Below are 13472 nucleotides of genomic sequence, written 5' to 3'. Positions count from 1 at the left end.
CCCCTCTCTTCCAAGTAGGTATAACTGCAGACCGGAGATCTCCAAAATGGGGTGTGAACTCCAAAAGTGGGCAGAACCTCCAAAATGGGGCGGGGTCTCCTCGGGCAAAGACTTTCACCACTTTATTGACTTACATTTCAAAATAAAACTTTATAAGTTAAACATTGTTTCTAGTTGATCTAAAATAAAATATGCTATATAAATAAATATTCTCCGTAAGAGCAGAGCCCAAAGCTCATGGCCAGTGGTGTTTGGACTGGAGTTTGAACCTCTGCTTCATGATGTAAACGGGAATCACCCATGAGCTCTCCCGCGAGCCGTCCCTGCACAGTGCAAATATTTTACTCTATCGCTTTGTTTTAAGCAACGGGGGTGTCCTGGGGCTCGAAATTCGCAGGGTAGGAGGGGGTAGTGATGCTGGGTGTAACTAAAAAGGTGCCCATTGTCCGGTGAGGTTCGGTTGGGGAGTTACGGAACGATCTCATATCGCATAATCTTATTAACTGTTTATCTGCTGAACTGCATCTTTCTTTACCATGCTATTCAGCGTCAATCCCGCCGTGAACTCGATTTGACTGGTTAAGGTTAGGGTCAGGTGTGGGGTAGGTTTAAGCCCAATTTATACTTGTGCGTCGAACCAACGCCGTAGCCTACGCATAGATGCACACCCTATGCCGTAGCCTGACGTGCACCTCTCCAAAAATCTCACGAGTTTTGTGTGTTTATGTGCACTTTATTATATTTTAATGTTACACCTTCTTATATAAAATAAAACAAAGCAAAGAACAAGTGTCTTATCATTTATTATACTACATAGCATTATACATCAGTAGTTGTCCGCGACAAACAATGTTGATCTGCCGTGGTACAAGTCCTTGTGGAGATTGAAAGTATGCCATCTTCTCCTGTTCCGTTGTTGTCTGCTTTTTGTAGTTTTAAATAATGATTTAATGATCTGATATTTATATTTACGATGCAGAAGTATAAATGAAAACTGACGCATAGCCTACGGCGTAGGTCAGACACAGAATTATAAATCAGTCTTTAGGGGTTAGCATGTAGTATAGTGTAGGAAATCAACACTTTAATTGACAACCAATAAAATCTTTAGAATCAGCTGTGGGGTGGAGTTTGCACTGAAGTGGATTGGGGGGAAAAAATTACACATGCGTGTCATGTCTTTCAATGAGAGGAAGGCACTCCCTATTTTGAAGCTCCCACCCCGTTTTGGAGTTCCCGCCCCCATTTGGAGATCTCCAGGCTGCAGTTATACCCTTCTCCTCTCTTCTGTGGGTGACAAGCCATTTTCATGATACTGTTTACTTTAGCCACGGAACTTGCTAACTAGCACATTATTAGGAAAAAAAGATTTGCAAAGATTCATAAAAAAAACCCTTATACTCACTTCTTCTGTAGATGAAGCTGGGTCATGAATGATTCGCACGAACTTAAACGCATTTAGGCAGATCGGGGATCGGCGCATTCCTTTAAAAAAACGAAAGTGTCATTAATCCTCTGCGTCTTCAGCGGCTCAGATGCCGGGAGTAAATGACGACTGCTATGTTCATTATTACAACCAGCAACAGAACACCTCAATCACTTAATCGGAGACATTCTTGTCTTCCCCTGCTAGTTGTCCGCGACAAACAATGTTGATCTGCCGTGGTACAAGTCCTTGTGGAGATTGAAAGTATGCCATCTTCTCCTGTTCCGTTGTTGTCTGCTTTTTGTAGTTTTAAATAATGATTTAATGATCTGATATTTATATTTACGATGCAGAAGTATAAATGAAAACTGACGCATAGCCTACGGCGTAGGTCAGACACAGAATTATAAATCAGTCTTTAGGGGTTAGCATGTAGTATAGTGTAGGAAATCAACACTTTAATTGACAACCAATAAAATCTTTAGAATCAGCTGTGGGGTGGAGTTTGCACTGAAGTGGATTGGGGGGAAAAAATTACACATGCGTGTCATGTCTTTCAATGAGAGGAAGGCACTCCCTATTTTGAAGCTCCCACCCCGTTTTGGAGTTCCCGCCCCCATTTGGAGATCTCCAGGCTGCAGTTATACCCTTCTCCTCTCTTCTGTGGGTGACAAGCCATTTTCATGATACTGTTTACTTTAGCCACGGAACTTGCTAACTAGCACATTATTAGGAAAAAAAGATTTGCAAAGATTCATAAAAAAAACCCTTATACTCACTTCTTCTGTAGATGAAGCTGGGTCATGAATGATTCGCACGAACTTAAACGCATTTAGGCAGATCGGGGATCGGCGCATTCCTTTAAAAAAACGAAAGTGTCATTAATCCTCTGCGTCTTCAGCGGCTCAGATGCCGGGAGTAAATGACGACTGCTATGTTCATTATTACAACCAGCAACAGAACACCTCAATCACTTAATCGGAGACATTCTTGTCTTCCCCTGCACCGGAGTCGACACGATGGCGGACAGCTTACAGCTCACTCAGGGCAGGTCTAAGGTAAGACGGCCTTGTCAATCAACTATCGTGGGAGGGTCCTGTGCAGAGCTACTTCTTTCTGACAGGAATCTCAGAACAGCCTGATTTGAAGGGGATTTAAAAAAAAAACCACTGGGTGGATTTTTATCATTATAGGTTGGATGTGTATACACACTTCCAACACACATTTATGTTCAAACAACAACAAAAGTGAATTTTGCATCCGATGACCCCTTTAAGATTGTTCTATTATCTATTGAAACCCACAATGATATTTAAAATATCAGTAAGCTTAATATATATCAAATCATAGTTTATTGGGTACTTTCAGTTGGGAGGTGGCTGTCCCACAGCCATTGAGCTAGGATCAAAAGTAACAAAAATTTTCACTCCCGAAAAACATTTGGTGGAGTTTCGGTAGTGACATCTTTGTTTGTTTTTTTGGTTGTTATCCCATAGAATTGTCACTACCGAAAATGTGCCGTCACTACCGAAACATGGGATGTTTTGTCAAAAATAAAGTATACTGAATTATCAGCTAAGATGTTATGATAGTTTGTGGTTCAGTGAATATTCAAACTAATGAATCCTTAACTTTTAAATCAGTATGATCATCTTTTTACCTTTTACAAAGAAAAATTGGATTCAAAATAAACAAATCTCATAAATTACACTTGAAATATTGTTAAGAATTTAATTATTGATTTACCTCTGAAAAAATTTAATAAAATAGCCAAAAAATATATTTACAATCTAGATGTAAGCAAAATCTTAATAGGTCAATATAACCCTTCTAATTAAATTATTACTATTTTGGTAGTGACAAATTTGGGGAGAGGACAAATATTCCAAAAATGTATGAAAATATAATATGAGAATTAACTGCACAATTACTAGAAATGTGTACCTTGGATATTATACAATTTGCATGCATACCGTTTTTGGGGAAAATACACATTACACAAATACACATTTTCCCCCAGACGTTTCCAACTCTGACTTTGGACCAAGTCTGTAGAATGTTCCATATATCAATATATTAAAAATATCCTCCAAAAATGCATGTACGCTGACTTTCAAAAGTATATGAGGTCTGTAAGGTTTTTTTTAATGAATTTAATTTATTTATAAATAATATTACAATATAAAATAGCTGTTTTCTATTTTAATATATTTTAAAATATAATTCATTCAGCAGCCTTTACTTCAGTGTCACACAATCCTTCAGAAATCATTCTAATATGCTGATTTGGTGTTCAAGAAACATTTATTATTGTAAATGTTGAGAACAGCTGTTCTGCTTAATATATATATTTTCTGTGACATTATAAATGTCTTTGCTGTCAGTTTTGATCAAACTAATGTGTGCTTGCTGAATAAGTGTTCATTTCTGTCCAAAAATATCTTACTGACCTCAGATTTTGGAATGCTAGTATACTTTTTTGTTTATTGTAGCATAATGTAATGTTGAGTTTACGGTGAATTGATTAGAGCCAGTTTAAATATACAGTATTTACTTTTTTTGTGACACTCCTTCAGATGCCCCATTGATTGGTAAGATGGCAGTGCTGGTGGGTGTTGAGGGACCCCTGAAGGCAACTCTTCAATTTTTGTTGCAAAACAATGGCATGATGGTGCAGACCTGCCAGTGGAGCTCAAAGCACTTGCAAAAGCAGGTAAATTGATAACTGGGAGATATTTATTTTTCAGGTCAGTTTTTAGGTGTAGTTTGCTATTTTCAGCAGCAGAGGGCAATGCTGCTTTGTTTCAGGAGGGACATCTGGATAAATCATAGGAGGCATACACTAATTTTCTTTCTTTCTCTCTCTTTCTTTCAGATCATGGATTCGGATTTGGTGATATTGTTAGAGACTGACCACAAGGGCCTCCCACCCACTTGGTTAAGACCCGGGGTGGCAGTCATCAACCTCAGCTCAGCCCTAATGGAAGGTACATTTATTCAAAGTAAAGATATTAAGCATGGCTCACGTTATAACAGTTGTTTTTTACTTTGCTATACATAAAACGTATAGATCCGTTCTTTACTTGAGAAGTGCCATTTGAGAATCGAGGAAACTTATAATTGTAGTACCATGTGAAAGACAAGCATATGATTCCTCTGAAACCGATTAAGTCAGGCACGCAGTTTTCTTCACCTTTCATTACCTGCCATCTCCAGGAGACTTTAATGGATATAGAGGCCCATGCTGTTTCCTCCATAACCCACAAATTCCATTAGTGTGGGAACATAATAAGACACCACTAATTGTATTTCCTTAGATGCTCAGTCCGGGCCAACTTTTCATACTTATGATCTTATTTCCTAGAACACCCTGACAGTTGGGAGCACAGGGCTGAAGCTGAATCCGGTGCAGGAGTTGGGCCTCTAAGTGGTGCGCTAAGAATGCAGGTGAGAGGCCTGTTGTTGTTTCTTCTTTGTATTAAAATCTTTAAAATAGGATAAGTTATTCTATCAATTTAATATAAAACCTTAAGAACCCGTGATTTACCAATTTAAAGATGAATTTATTAGGGTTAGGGTTTATTAGGGTTAGGTTAGGTTACCCTAACCTAACAGTAAAAAGTTGGGAAAAAGTTGTTTTTTAAAGGGGATCACCAAGGCGGCATTTATTTGATCAATAAATAAATACTTTCAAATAAATATAGTCAGTAATGTTGTAAAATATTATTACAATTTGAAATAATTGTTTTCTATTTGAATATATTTTAAAATGTAATTTATTCCTTGCATGGCAAAGCTGAATTTTCAGCAGCTATTACTCCAGTGTCAAATGATCCTTCAGAAATCATTCTGATATGCTGGTTTGAAAAACTGATCATTTATTGCCTGTTGTCCTCTTTTTAAAGCTGCTTTACAGCAGAATTAAGTTTTGTTTGCATCATTGAAACATTAATTTGATTTGAACTTGGTGCTCAAGAAACTATTATTATTATCATTGTTGAAAACAGTTGTGCTGCTTAATATTATTGTGCAGACAGGGTTTCAGGATTCTTCAATAAATAGAAAGTTAAAAAGAACTGCTTTTATTTGATATTGAAATCTTTTGTAACATTATAAAAATCTTTGTCACTTTCGATCAGTTCACTGTGTTTTGAATGGTAGTGTTATACCAAATCACAGTAGTTATTGCCAGTATGTTATTTTTATAGTATATATTTGTGCACAGTTTGTGTACATAATTATGCTATGAATGTTGTAATTTTGAAGCGTTCACTGAGATGTTTGTGTCTGTTGTGATCTGCCAGCATGTAGTGAGGAGCAGCAGGAGGTGGATACAAGAACAGCAGTACCAGCCATGGAGGCTCCGCCCACTAAAACTCCAACCACTCTCACCTGTGCCTAGGTACGAACGGCCTTGCCTTTTAGTTTCTACGGAATATGCATCACTCAGACCTTTGCTTGTTCATTTGTGCACAGAACTAATTGGTCTCTCCATCTTTCTTTTTGCATGTTTCTGTAACCCTCAGTGATATAGAGATCTCCAGAGCACAGACTCCCAAACCCATATCTCAGCTGGCTCAGGAGGTTGGTCTGCTTCCAGAGGAGCTGGAGGCCTATGGAAATACCAAAGCCAAAGTCCATTTGTCCCTCCTCAACCGCCTCCAACATCAGCCTAATGGCAAATATGTCCTGGTGGCAGGGTGTGACATCAGTTTTTACTTTCACTGAAGTTTAATTCATGTCATATTACTTATCTAAGGGTGTGTTTACGCTTGGAAGCTTTAGTTTGATTTGATTGGTTTGGTTTTTACTGTTTGGTACAGGTGTTGATACCAGCAGATCTTTGTTTGCATGCAAGAATTCCTGGCAATATTTAGATTCCTTTGCATATTTCATAAGCTTTTAGTGCGTTTTAAGCTGGTAAAAATCAAATGGCTGCAATATAACAAAGAGTGAAAAATTGAAGGGGGTCTGAATACTTTCCCTACCCACTGTATGTAGACACATGCAACGAGCACAATTAGTCTGACACGCAGCATTGTTTTGGATATTTGGTAAGTAATTTTTCAGGTTATCACCTTATCCTTATGCTTTTTTTAATCTTTAGATTCAGTCGAAAACGAATGAATGCTAAGAGAACCAGGACTAAATGTATGATTTTATTTTTTTTTTGGTTCAGACCAAAAGAAATATGAGAACCAAAGTACGAAAAGTGTGAATACACCCTGAAATGATACGAAAGCAATGATACAAATTTTTATTGAACAACCAAGTTGAACCAAAACTGTATTGACTTCATTTGTTGAAAATGTGTTAATCAGTAAATTTAAAGACATTGGAAGCTTTTTCATCAGTTAATGGCAGATAGATTGATGACAGTCATTTTTGCCTTGAAATAACCTAAATAGGAGAAATAGGTTAAAAGCAAGCATCTAAGGAAAACTTCAGGTCAGTGTTTGTGTGTTTTCACGCTCACGTCCGTGTACACATTTGTACTCTGCCTCTAAATTCCTAGAGAGAGTGATTGCTGGGCCCAGGGATCTTATCTACTGCTGGCTCTTGAACCCACCAGGAGCCTCCCTTTCATCCGTGTGTGTGAAGCGTGGCTCGGGTCAGCTCCAAATGGGGGCCCAAGGTCTCTTTCATGTGTGTGGGGAATGCGCAGACCCCTGGCTTTATCAGCAGCCCCTTCCCTCTCCTTAACTCTCCTTCTTTAAGTCCCGCTCTTTGTTCTGCCTGCAGATGCTGTGAAGCAGCACTGCCCTCCCCACCCAGCCTACTCAATTACTGTCAGCCACTGGCATGCCTTTACTGCGCTGCCAAAAGAGCAGCTCCACAAAGACAGAGAGAGGGCGGATGCTGATGGGGAGAGGGTTTGCCAGCAGCCTAATGTAGTGAGATCAGAGGGAAAACGAAAAGAGAAAGACAGAAGGATGAATAGATGTATAGTCACAACCCTCTCCCTTTAAATGTGGAAAAGCATGTGTTGATAATGTTTTCGGTCTATGTTTTTCAGTATAACTCCCACTCCACTGGGTGAGGGGAAGAGTACAGTGACCATAGGTCTTGTCCAGGCCCTTTCCGCTCATCTTAAGCTCAACTCTTTTGCTTGCCTGCGACAGCCTTCCCAGGGCCCAACGTTTGGTGTCAAAGGTGTGTTTTTGTGTGTTTGCTTTATCTTAGTTTGATATTGTAGTATACAGATAACAATAAGTAACGTAACAACATTTCACGGTATCACAGATGCACTTCCTTAAGGTTGCTCCAAAATGTAGGCATTATAATTATGCAACTTTCTAAGATCTAAGCACTCATTTTAAGGCACTGTAACTTGTCCTTTGTAGAGTAGGCAATCCCAAAATGCCCTGCAATGAGTTCAGTAAAACAAATAAATCCAAGATGGTGGAAAAGGAGAGAGATGTTAATATAAATTTATCAATATTGAAAAATAATTAAAAATAAAAGTAAACCGTTAACTGAAATAACATTTAATTTGAATTTATTGTAAATATACAAATAAAAAATATATGGTGTGTGTGTGTGTATATACACAGTATTTTTAAAATCAATTCATAATGTAATTTTATAATAATTAAGTTTGATCTATTTTTATATGTATTTATATATATATATATATATATATATATATGCTGATTATATATTTTTATATGTAGAGTTTCAGATCAGTCACAAATGTTTTATGATACTTAGGATGCTGCCCACTTAGACAGTGCACAGCAAGACAGTTCACTAGATTTTGGATCAAGCTCATGTCTGGCTTTATCAGACGTATTGTCTTGTGTTTTCATTGCTGTGTGTTTGTCAGCCTGTTTCATTATTTTGTCTCCCTGCAGGAGGAGCGGCGGGTGGGGGATATGCGCAGGTCATTCCTATGGAGGAGGTGAGTGACTACAGACATCCTGTCTCCCGCTATCACAAAGCCCTTTCCCTAGTATGCCACAACTGATGACAGCCCTTAAAAACACACACACACACACACACACACAGCCATTGAGACCAAGTTAAATAAAGCGCAAAGTCCAAAACTCTGAGACCACTAGTGAAAATACTTTGGTTTTGTGATTTTTAATAGATTTTTTTTTATCATTACCAACAAATATCAGTATATCATTGTTGAAAAATAACCTATTTCGGAATTTGTTGTTATATTATGCGTCCAAGTAACAGCATGTATGAAAATAATAAGACTTTTTATTTCTAGTTTTATATTATGTTTTTAATCCCATATTTTCTGTTATCTCAGACTTTTGGACAGCCCTTAAAAACACACACACACACACACACACACACACAGCCATTGAGACCAAGTTAAATAAAGCGCAAAGTCCAAAACTCTGAGACCACTAGTGAAAATACTTTGGTTTTGTGATTTTTAATAGATTTTTTTTATCATTACCAACAAATATCAGTATATCATTGTTGAAAAATAACCTATTTCGGAATTTGTTGTTATATTATGCGTCCAAGTAACAGCATGTATGAAAATAATAAGACTTTTTATTTCTAGTTTTATATTATGTTTTTAATCCCATATTTTCTGTTATCTCGGACTTTTGGACAACACTGAACATGTGTGTGTGAGAGCAGATACTGTCTTTATCAGAAGCTTCAGAAAACAGCCTACTCAAACTCACTTTATTTTTTTCCATTCAGTTTAATCTCCACCTCACAGGAGACATCCACGCTATAACCGCAGCCAATAATCTAGTGGCGGCAGCTATCGATGCCCGCATTCTCCATGAAGCTACTCAATCAGACAAGGTAAACAACTGCAATCGTAATATTTTGATTTCACACAGAGCAGTCTCCCTGGGCTTTAATATTATGATTCATCAATAGTTAGTGTGTCATTAAAGAGTATTCTTCCTGATTCTATACAAGTCTATAATTGCATATATCACTTCCTAATGCTTTAAGTATTCAGCTATAAGTTGTTTTTGTGTCTTTTAGGCCCTGTACAGCAGACTAGTGCCGTCTGTTAATGGCGTGAGATGTTTCTCTCCTATACAGATGGCTCGCCTACAAGTGAGTGGACAAGACTTTGTACCTCTGACCTTGTTAATACCATCATCATTTGACACAGAAGTTATTAGGGCAGTGGTTCTCAGAAAACTTCCAAGGGGGCCTCAAGATTATAAACCAGAACTACTACATGATATGTCTTACTTTAATGCATCCCTTCAATTTCTTATTTTAATGTATCCCCTTTTTCAATGGTCTTGGAAAGCCAAATTTAAAATCTGTGATTTTTAGACCTTGAAAAGTATTTTGGTGGCCAATATATAGGACGCCAAACAAAATATTTTTCCTTATCTTTAAGACTTATCCAGTAAATGGGAACCCTGAAGAACATTCACCTCTTAAAATGTCTGGAAAACGAAAAATGTGTAATAAAAGATCTGCACTAGAATGTGTTGAACTTTGGAAGCAGTAGATCAGATAACCAACAGGGGTCCTCATGCAGCTACTGCGAAAATGAGCAATTTTTTCTTATGAGGCTGTAATTCAAAGCAAGTCTAGCTGTTAACCAGTTTCATTATTTTTGTTTAAGTAAACAAGTCAAGTGTTGTGTTATGTTGGCTGTGACACAGATGAGCTGAGAGACTCCTCTAAACACAAACTGTTTATCTTTGCTCAGGGACAGGCTGGGTTTACTTACATTTTGGAAAGGCAAAGCTGGTAAATTTACAAGAGACGGCCAGTGATTCAGAGAGAAATCTAATTAAAAAGATAGTCTGAAAGATATTTATGACTGCTGGGGCCTCCAATAGCAAAATATTTGCAATTTAGGAAAAATCTCCTAAATTCTTCTTCTGAGTCAAGGCCAAAACTAACTGCAGTAATGAAAATGCTTTAATAGTAGGTTTGTTTCATATGAATGAACAGCTTTTTCATCATCATAAACACTGCACTTGTGTCTGTCTCTTCCTCACCTATGTTTTCAGCATCTTGGAATAAACAAATCTGACCCCAGTGACCTCACACCAGAAGAGGTCAGGGCATTTGTCCGTCTTGACCTTGACCCTGAGAAGGTCACATGGCAGAGAGGTAGGAGGTTGAGCAATTTAGATTGCTTTACTGTTCTGCATATGGTACATTCTTACAAGAATCCCTCAATGCCTGATGAGTAACAGAAAGAGATTTAGAGATTGTGGTACAGGATATGTGATGCATAAGACAGTGAGATGAAGCATGCAGGATGATGACACAATATGTGGCCACTGGAATGCTATTGCCACATTTGACTCTTCTGTTTGAATTGGCTAGTGGGAAAGCACTATAAACTAGCCATTTCGTTACATCTGAGCAATTTTTGAGAACTAGTCCCTCTTGAACACATGCAATAACGAGTCTACTCTTCGCACCTGGAAGGCATGCCAAATGTGGACCACCTGCTTTTGGTTATGGCGCAGTGCCGTCTGATAGCTACGATCACTGGGGGATGAGATTCAGCTGGATTGGGGTGTTTCCCGTTTTACTCGTGGCCGCCTGGGAACATCTGTTGCCTTTAGCCCTACATTCAGATGATAGTGCTTCAGTGACTGATGGGATATTTACTCTGTCGGTTCAAAAGTGCACACTAAGATGAGGGCCCTGGAAGATTAACAACAGTTTTACATCTCTCTCCTGCTGCGAATGCGAATCTGTGCGTATCTGAGAAGGTCTGACAATCCGTACAATTTTCTCAAAGTGACGTTCATTAATGTAATGTCTAAACCATTAAAGTTTCCCATGGTCCATTATGGGAAGATATCATTGTGAATAATGATCCTCGGACTACATTATCATGGTCTTTCCTTGTTTATTAATCACTCTTCAGATGAAACATTTTGGCTGTGCTGTATGTTATGCTGTACTTCATGTACACTGTGTTCTCACAGATGGATGAATTGAAACCGATACACAAGAGGAATACGAGAGACGGCCAGAAAGCAGACTAAACCACTGTTGTAATTTTTGTTGCCCGTGACATGTTTAAAATGAGGCTTATAATAATTGTTCTGTTTCTCTATGAGAAAATACCAGAGGGTTGAATTCTTTCCCTTCCAACTTGCTGGCCATTAGGGAGTTGTGTTTGTCTCATACTGCACCCTCCTACATTCAGCTTAGCTGCAAGAAAAAAACACAAATGCAAAAAGTCTTTGAGGAATGCATGCTTATTGCAAGGTTATGATTTCGCCTGGTGTCCATCCCTCTGGGTCTCTTTAGGTCATTGGTTTTTGGGATTCATTAGATTGCCTCATACATCTCCTCAGCAGTGACTGCAAAATCTGTTCCGCTTGCAGCATTTAGCATCCAGCTGAGTTCCCTCATGACGTGATTATCTCCAGCCATTGTCTTCAAACACAACTCTGTTACACTTGAACCAACCAATGTTATGTTATCGCAACCTCATGAAAAAAATAATATTGCTTTTATTATAAAAACATCCTCCGTCTTGAAATGTTTCAATTGCAATAGGGAAAATTCACCCAGATATGAGAATTGTCATTTTGTCAACCTGTATGACACAAATTTAGTTTTTTTTTTTAATGCTATTGGACAGTACACTCATTGAGGAACTTTGTCCTCCATACTTCACTCTCATTCCTCCATACAAATGGAGTTATTAATAGTGCACCAATCATGTTGACTACTTCTATGGCGCTTTTACAGTATGTCCTTTTATAGCTTAAAGCTTTGCTTCCCATTCATTGTAGAGCCTACAAAGTACATCATTAATTTCTCCTTGTGTGTTTTAGCAAGAAAGAAAGTCATGCAGGTTATAAATGACATGAGTAAATGACCACATAATTTATTTTTGGGTGAACTACCCTAAGGTAGAAGCACAGGCTTTTGATTCTTTGTTCTGTTTCTCTTAACATATGTTTTCCTCTTTCAAATAGTTATTGATACCAATGACCGATTTCTGCGTAAGATCACTGTTGGCCAGGCTAACACAGAAAAAGGCCATGCTCGCCAGGTACGTGCTTCAAACTTCTGATTCAAGTAGCCAACATTCAAATGTTGTTCACTTTTCCTCAATGATTATTTATCTCTTGTTCTCCATCCCTCTCTCACTTTTATATATATTTCCCTTAACTGGAATCTGTTAAGTCTTTCAGTATGTCAACGGCCGTCAGAATTAATGACTTTTAAACCAAATCAAGCAAATAATAGTGTGCACCTCAATGGGAAACAGTCTAAGTAAAAGCAAATGTCTCAAAAAGGCGTTACTGCGCACATACTGTAGCAAAGACCCTCTGAGCTGGTGAATCATGTGCTTACATTCGTCTCCCTCCCTCTGTACCAAAACCACTGAAATCTGCACTACAACCTTGTACTTTTATTCTTGAGCAACATACAGTATACTATAATGTATGTGTATTTTGGAAAGACAATAGAAGCCTGTGTGTGTGTGTGTTTGAAATTTAAAAGAAGCACTGAAGCATGTTTCCTCAGGCTTTGCAAACATTGACTTAGGGTGGATTATCTCAACAATTAGGGTGCTGTAAATGCAGTTAAATGGCAAGTAATGATGACACAAGTGGTGTGTATTAAGCGGCCCATCTCTCCTGATAGGGCATCTGGCTCCCAGCTGTTTTATTGGGGGAGTATTTATTAGCTGAGAGTTAAACCAGGACAGCTCGGTTTTTTACTCCAGCTGGGGTTGTCTTGGACACATGGGAGCAGTTTACTGTATGTGATAAAGAACCAGACTTGGCAGATGTGTTTCTGACAAATCTCTATAAAGGGTTTATATCGTGACGACTCATTTTTATGGAAATCACCTAAATCATCACTGTGATGTGTTTGTGTGCTGGTCAGTATGTGATCTTCCCCTCTCGTTTTTACAGACCCAGTTTGATATTGCGGTGGCCAGTGAGATCATGGCTATCCTTGCTCTGACAGATGGACTGGCTGATATGCGGGCCAGGCTGGGACGTATGGTTGTGGGCAGCAGCAGAAACGGCCAGCCGATCACTGCAGATGACTTGGTGTGTGTGTGTGTGAGAGAGAGAGAGAGAGAGAGAGAGAGAGAGCG

The 13472-nt window shown here is 38.5% G+C and overlaps 1 protein-coding gene across 1 annotated transcript in view; it reads left to right on the top strand.

Moving 5' to 3' along the window:
- The window catches only part of LOC107555742 (monofunctional C1-tetrahydrofolate synthase, mitochondrial-like), a 39276-nt gene that overhangs the window by 7940 nt on the left and 17864 nt on the right, over positions 1-13472 (top strand). Inside the window, exons 11-22 of the mRNA XM_016238621.1 lie at positions 4003-4139; positions 4302-4413; positions 4791-4873; positions 5731-5828; positions 5953-6126; positions 7443-7579; positions 8281-8327; positions 9101-9208; positions 9398-9472; positions 10393-10495; positions 12334-12410; positions 13285-13425. Of these exons, the coding sequence (XP_016094107.1) occupies positions 4003-4139; positions 4302-4413; positions 4791-4873; positions 5731-5828; positions 5953-6126; positions 7443-7579; positions 8281-8327; positions 9101-9208; positions 9398-9472; positions 10393-10495; positions 12334-12410; positions 13285-13425 (1292 nt within the window). The remainder of the gene's footprint in view (positions 1-4002; positions 4140-4301; positions 4414-4790; positions 4874-5730; positions 5829-5952; positions 6127-7442; positions 7580-8280; positions 8328-9100; positions 9209-9397; positions 9473-10392; positions 10496-12333; positions 12411-13284; positions 13426-13472) is intronic.

Source organism: Sinocyclocheilus grahami, unplaced genomic scaffold, assembly GCF_001515645.1.
Source record: "Sinocyclocheilus grahami isolate Dianchi unplaced genomic scaffold, SAMN03320097.WGS_v1.1 scaffold544.1, whole genome shotgun sequence".
NCBI lineage: Eukaryota > Metazoa > Chordata > Actinopteri > Cypriniformes > Cyprinidae > Sinocyclocheilus > Sinocyclocheilus grahami.
The sequence above is the reverse complement of the archived record's forward strand: the minus strand, read 5'-3'. Positions and strand labels throughout refer to the sequence as shown.